Raw genomic sequence first — 10,363 nt, forward strand, 5'->3', positions numbered from 1 at the left:
GACGCTGTGATTCACCGGGACACAGCTCCAAGTTCCTCACATATAATTTTTACCATGATGGTTTGAACAAGATTGTCCACACTGTTCAGATGCAAGTGAGTGACAGTATTCAAAAAAAGAGTGTCGCAATTTAGAGCACAATTTAGTTGAATTTTTCTAATAGGAAAGCGAATAATTGGATATCTGACTCTTACTTTGAAGCCAATGCCAAATCGCCATGGCCTATGACGTGTTGCCTCTAATTATTGCCATGCCAGGCAAACGAAGTTCCTTCGAGCAGCCACATGGAACTAGAAGCGGTTCGCCGGGGACTTGAAGAACTGGCAGACCTCAACGTTAAATTAAAGTCTTTCGCTAGAGATCGACACCCTGGTGTCCGGAAGTACATGCGTACTACACATCACCAGTTTGACGTATGGCACGTGTCTAAAGGTATGTGCCCATTCCATGTTCTGCTTTGATTCTTAGCTGCATGTTGCTTGAGTAACAGGGTGTAAAATATAGTCTAAACTCATTATTGTGATATTTGTTAGTGCGATATCCTTACTTAGTGACTCTTTTTCTTGGAAACTGTATTTCCCCACAAGAACACCACGTAACTGTTTCTCGTTATTATGACACCTCTCCAATCGGATTATGACCGAAATTTTGTGGACGTTATTATGACCGCCAGCCATTGAGCTCGTCGACAGTCAACAAACTTTTGAGGATGAATAGTGAAAAACACCAGTGCTTACCCACTCTTGTGACTGCCAACTGTTGAACTTGCGACCCTTGTGATCCACAAAGTACAGGGGACCAGGGTGACACGAGTGAACGATGTCGACCAACGCACACACCCCTTGTGAAGTAAATTCATTAGTGAGTCATAGCTTTGTGCAGAAAGCGATGCTGAGAAGGACCGAAAACTTGGAGACAACAGAGAGATTGCAAATTGCATGTGAAACAAAACAGTCACTTCTTAGGGACAAACCCTCTGCTTCTCAGAGGTGGGAACATGTAGTATACCTGGCCGGAAGGGGAAGTGGAGTTTTTTTTTTATGTTTCTTGTCAGCATGACCATTCGCTGTATGTCCAAGATTGGAGGGCAGGGACTTGGTCATATTAATGAGTATATAGTCTGCACCGCCACGGGAATGATACAGCTTTGATATTTGCCGTTAGCCAGTACATAGTATAGCAGCAGAAATCCTTTTGTCTGTAACAGTATCAGGAAAAAGATGGTGGCAGCGAGCAAGAGCAAATACAGTGGCGGTTTAGAGCTGTGGGTAAAGCCAGTCACAACTCACCTGTATCACTGCGTGACACACAGTGAGGGTGACCCTGATCGACTTCTCTACATGTGGCGGAGCTTTACGAACCATGTTTCGAATATCCATCATGGTCACGATGGACCATATTCACGCTGTCTCCATGGGCCCCTCCCGACGAAAAGCGGCCCTGGCTTCTCCCGGGTAAGATATGACTTTTAACGACGAGAAAGTGCTCGCAAAGAGGTTGAAAACAGATAGTCACTGTGCTCATTTTACAGACTCTCGTCCAAAGGCAAAGCTGAATGCCATTACGCAAGCAAAGCATTTGCTGAAGGACATATAGCAGCTTTCACCAGACGTACAAACATCAGGCCTAGAGGCATTTCACAGCCTACTCATAAGATTGGCTCCGAAATCTGTGGGGTTCTGTGCTAGAGTGATGAGAAGCAGGTACAAATGCAATTCACGGTGCAGTGTGCACAAATTTAGGCTTTCATGAGCGCTTCACTAATAGAGCTTCAAACGAAAAACAGGCGCTACTTCACCAATTGAGTTAAAATCAGTTGCTACATCAAAATACCACCTGCTTCTAGCACAAGTACCACAAAAGTAGCTCTCATTCCCTCTGTTGGTGAAGCTCTCTTGAACGCTTCATTTGGATCACAGTGCGTAACACAAAAAGGAACGACCTTAAACTGGCTTTTCCAGGGTGTATCTCGCCATTCTTCACTTTACCGAGAACTCAGACAGCATGCACGACCGAAGATGGGGAGTTCACGTATCGAGTGAAAGCATCGAAAGTTCACAAAGGGGAACACGTTGCACTGCCCATCAAAGAGGAGCCCGTAAGTACTGTGACGTGTGTGCTCATTGGTCTTTGTCTATGCCCGCAGGGTTGTAGAGCAAGTGTGAACACTATTTTAGATTACTACAATCAACTTGTTGACAAGTGTGTGGAGCTATGCAACACATGGGCTACATTCCCCGAGGCATTCAAAGCATACTCTGGTGACGACCCTCCATTCTTAAGCCAAACAAACCCTGCCCCGGACAAGCGAGAACTCATTTACGCAAGACAACGTAGGTTGGGACCTTGCAGCTGCCTCCAGTGTACAGAGTAGCATGGATATGGTAAGCATCTGCAGCTGAAATTAAATTTGTACAATTGCTATAGACCTATTTTTTGTGAACAGTAAAGCTTCGTCAGTTATTAAGTTGCGCATCTTGATTTGTCTTGTGTTCATGCCAGTGATGCTACAGGTTCACAGCCATATGGGACAGTGCATGACCACCACCACCACCTGTGGTGACCATATTTATTTTGCAGATCTAAAGCCCCTGCAGCTGCAGCAGATCGTGAAGGGAAGGCCTTTCGTATCGCCGTTACCACGCATGATGGAAGCACTCGCCTATCCTCCGGAGGAAGAGGCCCCCATGTCCAGGAAGTGAAATGACGATATGCTATGTGACGCAGTATCCTGAAAACAAAGAGAAATGGGACGGCATAACTAATTTTTTACTTTTGTGATATAAAAATTTACAGATATGTAAACACATGATACAAATGAGAATATACAAATACGTACAGCCATGAGATAAAAATTGTGGAAATATCACATATGCAAAATATAGGTAAATATGTAATGTAATATATGTAAATATGTAAAAATATGTAAATAAAACATGTGTATATATGCATATGTATGCTAAACATATGTTGATATGCACAGCCTGTGCAGGAAGTCTGTGGATGTGGTGATTTTATGGGAATTCTCCCAGGCATCCATGAGGGTTTACAGAAGCACTAACAGAACATAATCTTGAGCTGATTTATTCCAAGGGCTCTCTTCAGCAAACGTTGCCCGATGGCTGCTGGGGTGGCTAGGAGGAAATCAATGGTGCTCACAATGATTTTTTTTTTTGCAACATGCAAATGATGACTGTAAATTGCAAAGACTAAAATATCATGTGCTGTTTAACTTGTGAGATGCAGCGGAATTTATAACGCCCAGATACGGCTTTGGACATGGACAGGACTTTGGAGAAAAATCATACCAAGCACTCGAGTTTTTCCTCTTCTATTTGAGTTCTCTCAGCCACCACTAGCTCAACAAGGCCTTCGGTTCGATTAGCTTGTGAGTATTGTTGCTCCCCCACAAAAAACTAAAAGAAATATAAGTGTTTGGTAAACCTTTCTGCTGAGCAGTACTAATCAAACCAAGATATTGTACGAAAAAAGCAAACAAACAGACATGTGTGTCGTTGGTTCAACTGCTCTGTTTCCTAGTTTTCTCACTTATTGATATATAAACAATAGTTATTCACTTACTCGTCCCATTTTTAGCCCAGCAAAAGTCCGTACCTCCGGTACTCTATGCCGACAACTTCTAGCACGGTGGCTGACAGACACAGCGATGCGAACTCTGGATGCGCGGTGATGCAGCACCCTGTCAATTTTCGCCGCACCTCGGCGATATCTCTGCAGCAGATATCTTCTCGCGCCGTCGGCATGCGCGTGCAGCTCCCACAAGCGCACCTGCATAGTAGCAAACAACAACAACAGCAACTTTATTTTCGACCTTGGAGAGTGGGGAGTTTCATCGCCACAGGCGATACTCTACCCCATTGCTGGTTGGAATGGGGAATAAAATAACGAGCCCCTTCACAATAACGATCGAAGTCCGATGGTGTCCAGAAGAGCTTTGAGCGCAGAGCGTTGCTGGGCTGCGTTGGGCCAGGGACCAAGCAATTTCGACAGGAAGAAAGGGCGAGAGTCCAGCTGACGAAGAGACTGGAGAGTGTGGTTCGGGAAGGTTCTAGTGAGGGCAATGAAGAAGAATATACTCCATATCCTCAAGAGCACCACAGTGGCAGCAGGTGGGAGAGTCAACTTGTCTCAAGCGGTAACGCCACTGAGCTGTAAAGGCCACATCGAGGCGCATTCGGTGGATTAATGCAGCATCTTGACGAGAGGTGTTTCGTGGCATGCGGAAAGCGAGCGTGGGATCAACTCTGTTCAACATAGAGGGGGGAAGAATGTCGGTTGTCCGTTGGCGGGAAGCCAGGGGTGTCACTAGCGTCGCAGAATTGCGGCGGTCTCCTCTCAGCAGAACAATACGGGTCGTTCCGATACGAGAGTGCTGCTTCTGCGGCGCTGTCGGCCTGCTCGTTCCCCACGACACCACAATGGGCTGGAACCCACTGGAGAACTAGCCTGTGGCCTGCGGCGTATATAGTGTGGTAAGCCATTAACACGTCTGTGACTAGGGGTGCGGATGGGCCTCGTATGCCGGAATTTTCAATTGCTTGAAGTGCAGATTTGGAGTCTGTAAAGACTGCCCATTCCCGGGGTGAAAATCAGCGATGTGTTGTAGAAAGAAAAGGATGGCATAGAGTTCCGCACTGTGGAGGAGGTTGGATGTGAAAGGCGTCTTCCGTGCACGACGCCTTCGGATGGAATGACGAATGCTGAGGCGGACTTGTTGTTTCGGGATGCGCCATCAGTATATGCTGCCGTAAACGTAGAAAACTTCTCGTCTACCAGAGCATGAAAATGGCTCGGAGGACTTGAGGGGGACCTGATCTCTTCTTTCCAGAAGGTTTGGGAGGCGTACAAAAGTGGGCGGTACCGGTAGAGACCAGGGGCTTCCGGCGGTATAGTGTCCTTAGTTATGAAGCCAGTGAGAGTCTGGCGTGTCCTCTGCGCTACTCGATAGAAGTCGCTTTCAGGGCGGTATCGAATTTTCCTGAGTAGCGGGTGGCGGGGAATGTGAGCACGCAAACGGAGGTAGTGCCGAGCCGTTTCCCGTTCACGGAGAACTTCAATCGGGAGCTCACCAGCTTCAGCCAGTACTTGCTTGTTTCAGCCATTCTTGGAACTCCGAGGCATCGACGAAGGCTTCGAGCAAACAGGGACCGAAGTGTATTTAATGAAGTTGTTGATATCCTGTGCAGAATAGGAAGGCTGTAAAGCACAGTTGCCCTCACCAATGCCGCGTGAACCGCGAGCAGGGAACGCTGATCACAGCCCCATCCTGAGCCAGAAAGATGTTGAATTGCGGGGAGCCATCGCTGCACTTTAGTTTCAAGGTGTTTAATGTGCCGAGCCCAGCGCAAGTCCGAGTCGATTACACGCCAAGGAAGCGGTGAAAGCGTACCGGTTCAAGCTTCTTTAAACCAAGCCAAAGAGGAAATTGGCCATAGCTTTACGCGTGAAAGGGAGCTCGACACACTTTTCGGTGAAAGGTCCATCCCGAGGTGCGTGAGGTACGTATGGATATTGTTTAAAGCGAGCTGCAGGCGGCGCTGGAGAGCCGGGCGTGATTTTCCTACTGTCCAAAGGGCGACGTCATCTGCATACACGGAGTACGACACTTTGCGAGGAATTACTGATTGTAGGCCGGCCATCACCACGTTAAACAGTGTCGGGCTGAGAATGCTTCCTTGGGGGACTCCTTGAGGAACAGGATGCTGAGGGCTTTGGCCTTGGACGTACGGACAGCGACAGTTCGGTCCGTAAGGAAGTCTTGGAGCCAGATGAAGAGCCGACCGGATACTCCAAACGAGCGCAAGGCGTGCAGCACACAAATGTGCGAGACGGTATCATATGCCGCTTGATGTCGAGGAAGACCGATCGGACGATCCGTCGATGGGCTCGAGCATGTTGAACTGTACAGACTAGGTCGAGAACTGGATCCATGGAGCTTCGGTGGCGACGAAATCCAGCCATTTCGTGAGGGAACGCACGTTGTTTTTCAAGCCACCAGTCGAGGCGATGCAAAACCATTCTCTCCATCAGTTTCCCCATACAGCTTGTCAGGCTCACCGGGCGAAAGGAGGATAGGGCATTTGGGGGCTTGCCTGGTTTCAGGATGGGAACCCAATGCCTCCTTCCATGTATGTGGTAAAGTCCTTGTTGCCAAGACGTATTATAGACATGAAGGAGAGCTTGGAGTGACCGCCCGTCAAGGTTTCGTAGGGCGGCATAGGTGATTTTATCGGGCCCAGGGGACGAGGCGGCGTTCACAAGCTTCAACGCTGCCTTTAGCTCGATTAGTGTGAAGTCGCGGTCCATAACTTCCGGGGGACGGGGCCAGTTGGTGAAGTTCAGCCGTCAAACTGTGACAAAACTGTGGTGTAGGGCGTGGTCGAGGCAGCCGCCGGAGTCGTTAGTACCACACAGAAGTCCGTCGCAAGCGTGTTTTCGTCTACACGCTGAACGATAGCCAAGGCCGCGAGAGGATTCTTTTGAGGGGGCGCCTCCTTCAGAGATCGGATTGTCCGCCAGATCTTCGTGCCGGATCAAACGGTGAAAGGTGGTGGCAAAACTTACCAACGCTTCCTGTCCTCGTTTTAAGTTCTCGTGTTACTTTAGCTTTCATCCGGCGGTATTCCAAATGTCCGTAAGTTGCCCTGTCCGACGAGCCGTTCTTTCTGCTCGGCGACGTAGTGCTCCAAGGTGATTAATTGCTGGGGTAGTAGCAAACACAACTTGGTGTACCGTCCAGTTAGTCGAAATTACATCAAGCGGCTTACCAGTTGCCGCCATCACGTGGTGGAGACCGAGAAGGCTCGGACGGCTGACAGTCCCCAACACCGTGCAAACTCGCACCTTCGGGAAGAACTGGTGTCTCGTACAACGTTGTCTTATTGTCCCGGCAACGCTGCAGTATCCGTGCTTCCCAGGGCGTCAGTGTTCCAAAGAACTGGTGTTCGTTTAACTGGCCTGCCATGCTCGTCAACAAAACGCCGGTCCTGTCTCTGCCTCCGCAGCCGCGCGTCCCGATCCGGTGCCGATGACCGCTGTCAACTTACGTCACTTCGGAGTCGGGCCATGAATGGATGGACGGGATCGACATTCTACGTCACGTCTGCGTCAGGGGTGACGTGGTGTCACATGGCCTCTGGGGGGCCGCTGTCAAAGAAAAGGAAAGGGCTTCCTCCTCTCGTCAGAAAGAAGCGGCTCAAACATGAGCAAGAGATAAACTGATGTTCTGAGGCTGGAACAACATAGAAGGGACAGATACAAACATATCTGTCCCTTCTATGTTGTTCCAGCCTCAGCATCTTGTTCAACAGGTGCCGCTTGCGTCGATTTCCGTGTATGAATATGTGTATGAGTGAGCAAAAATGTAAGAGTGAAAGGAGGGTGAGTGAGAGTGAGTGGCTGGTTTGTCGTCCCTTCAGATGATGCACCCCGAAAGTCGCTGGAGAGGTGTGTTAGCTTAGCTCAATTGGTAGAGCCCTGGACCGGTAATCCAGAAGATGTGGGTTCGATCCCTACAGCTGGCTAACCTTTTCAGTGACTTTCATCTTTCTTCGTTCAAACATGAGGTTCGCTTCAACCACGAGTGTAAAGATTGTGCAAACCCATTGTTGGACGTCCGGACCTTCGACCAACACAAGTCACGCGATTTTTGGGGGGGTCACTAGGGTGCTCCTTTAACAGAACATTCTGCCTTATTTACAATCGCAGGCCACCCTGATAATTCCCTGTTGTGTTCACAAACAGCATTTACTTGATACCCTTGTGCCACTTTTTTCAGTCTATAAGACAGACTATATAAGACAGCTATAAGTGTTTCTCTATTATTCAACACTTGCGTAATTCTCGCACCACTATTGAACTGTTTAACAATCTTCGAACATACACTCACAAGCAGTTCTATCGAATACCCTGCATGCGTGAGCCTTGTTTTCTGCCTGTTAAATCCTTGCTTGACCTCACGTTGACACGATCTGGAGATGTCCTCTTTAGTCGCACGTTGTATCACATTTCGTTTTACAGTTTTCGATACATTTGACGAAGGAGGCATACACGTTTTTTTTTCATCCTTTGCTAGTATCTCCAACATTCGATCTTGATCTTTTGAAATTATAAGCAATTCCAGGAATTTTTCGTCAACCATATCTTCTATGGTAACCTCTCTGTTCGTGTTTTTAGCGCTTATAAATGAATGTTTTAGGTACCGTAATTTCACGCGTATTAGCCGCGGCTAACGCGCGATTTCGTTTTCTCACGGGCGCTCTGCGGCTTATCCACCGGTGCGGCTTATCTGATGACTGTTTTCCCCTGGTATTTTCCCGATGCACCGGTTTTAACGAGAGGGCGGACAGTGTCTCTGGAACAGCACCGTCCTGCCGATGTACGAACAGTAAGTAACAGGGGCGCGTCCACATTCGAGTAGATTGACCTTCCCGGTGCCTCCCGCAAAGCAGCTTTAACGAAAGTGGTGACAGTGATTCGTGTCTTCTGGAAGACCCATGGATCCATGAAAAACACGCAACAAGGGCGCAATCCGATCTTGGTAAAACATAGAACTGAGCTCGGAGGTGATGGTTAAGAAAAGCCTGGTTGACCCCATTGCGAATGCATGGCAGTCACCTTCCAGTGCAACGTATTTGTGTGCTCATCCCATAATGCCGACTCCGGTTTTGCTTTTCTGTTCCGTGCTGTACACTGGGGAGGCATTGATGGGGGTAGCTAAGAAATAGTCCATCTTGAAAATAAGACTGAAGTGCGGTACTCGTAACCAAAGGGAAGGCTTCCTCCGCAGGTTTGGCCTTCGTTAGTGGGGCATGCACGTACCTGAAGACATCTGTAGAAGAAGACAGCCCGTGGTCTTTCAACATCGTCCGCACAATGGCGCACGAGTTAGCGCACAAGTAAGCCATTCTTAAGAATCGGTATAGAATTTGAACCTAGTATAGTGTACGTCCCTGCAGTTCCTCCTTGCTACAATGAAAGGACGACAACTGAGAAAATGCCGGGAAGTATACCAGTGCTTATCTGTATGCGCGGCATAGAGACGCGGCTGTATGCACGACATAGAAGGGACAAACACATACAAGGCCTCAATTGAGGCCTTGTATGTGTTTGTCCCTTCTATGTCGTTCCAGCCTCGGAACATCAGTTCTCTTTGTTCAACAGTTGCCGCCTGCGTCGATCCCGTCGTATGAATGTGTGTGTGAGTGAGCAAAAATGTAAGAGTGAAAGGAGGATAAGTGAGAGAGAGTGGCTGGTTTGTCCCTTCAGATGACGCACCTGGAAGTCGCTGAGAAGGCGTGTTAGCTTAGCTCAATTGGTAGAGCCCTGGACCGGCAATCCAGAAGATGTGGGTTCGACTCCTACAGCTGGCTAACCTTTTCAGTGACTTTCATCTTTCATCGTTAACTACCTTACATAAGCTTCTGGGTCTTCTGAAAGCTTTCAATGCAGGCGTGCCTCGCAAACAGCTATAACGCCACGATGTAATCTAATCAAAATCGTCCCATGTCATTAACTCTTCAGACGGCGATGGAGGACAGGTGGGCCTTCACGGCAGGCAAGAGTTATGCATTATTATCATATCTGTATATTGCACTTCCTGTCTTTCTTTCTATCTCTCTGTATTTGTGGCTTGTAGTTGTGCCGTCTCAACCAAATCAATCAAATAATTTGTTGTTGAGTCATCACGATTTAATTACTATTTAGGTACGACTAGTGAACTGAGATGTACCATGCTGTTCCAGCTTAGGCTGCGTTCATGACGGGGAAGGACCAGTTCAAGGTCTCATCGGTCATCCCGGAGCCATTGACTGTCCCTGGGACTGGGGTTACATCATGAGTTATATTCAGAGAGACACAAAGGAATACCACTTCTCCCAGTGCTGCGTTGCTCAGATCGAATATTTAGCCCGGTAAGAAAAAATAATTCCCTTTGTTTACCTTCATAATAGGGATTCTTGTGTGCACTGTATCCAAGGATGCGGATTCCTGCCCACATAAAGAATATAGCTGTTGTTAGAGAAAAAGGTGAATTTCTTTCAATTTATCTTTGAATTTGTCTTTGAATTTCGCGATACCCGACCACTGGACTTCCGTTTTCCGGATTTATTTTTCCATAGATTCCGGTCGGACGGGGATGATCAGCGTCGGTTCTGTTTTGAACTGTCAGAGTCTTTAATGATATTTAGTCCAGAAAATAATTGTCCAAATTCAGGTCCAAATATTTGTCCAAATTCCAAACACTGGAACATCGTTGTGCGCGTTTCCTCTCGACTCGCTCCGCACGGTCAAAGGGAGGAGGAACAGAAGACGACATCGGTAATGTCATTATGGTTCATAGGGG

General features: G+C 47.8%; 1 protein-coding gene and 1 long non-coding RNA gene across 2 annotated transcripts in view; one reads left to right on the plus strand and one right to left on the minus strand.

The window, feature by feature from the left end:
• Positions 1-9,936, plus strand: part of LOC135371437 (venom metalloproteinase antarease-like TserMP_B) — a 148,548-nt gene extending 138,612 nt beyond the window's left edge. Inside the window, exons 10-11 of the mRNA XM_064605490.1 lie at positions 8,810-8,918; positions 9,765-9,936. Coding sequence (XP_064461560.1) covers positions 8,810-8,918; positions 9,765-9,936 — 281 coding nt within the window. The remainder of the gene's footprint in view (positions 1-8,809; positions 8,919-9,764) is intronic.
• On the minus strand, positions 2,529-4,040 carry LOC135371412 (uncharacterized). The gene is made up of 2 exons (XR_010415598.1): positions 3,583-4,040; positions 2,529-2,731 (listed from the first exon to the last, which is right to left on the minus strand). It is a non-coding gene; the product is annotated as an uncharacterized LOC135371412 (long non-coding RNA).
• Positions 9,937-10,363: the final 427 nt, after the last annotated feature.

Source organism: Ornithodoros turicata, unplaced genomic scaffold (assembly GCF_037126465.1).
Source record: "Ornithodoros turicata isolate Travis unplaced genomic scaffold, ASM3712646v1 Chromosome11, whole genome shotgun sequence".
In the NCBI taxonomy this organism is placed as follows: Eukaryota; Metazoa; Arthropoda; class Arachnida; order Ixodida; family Argasidae; genus Ornithodoros; species Ornithodoros turicata.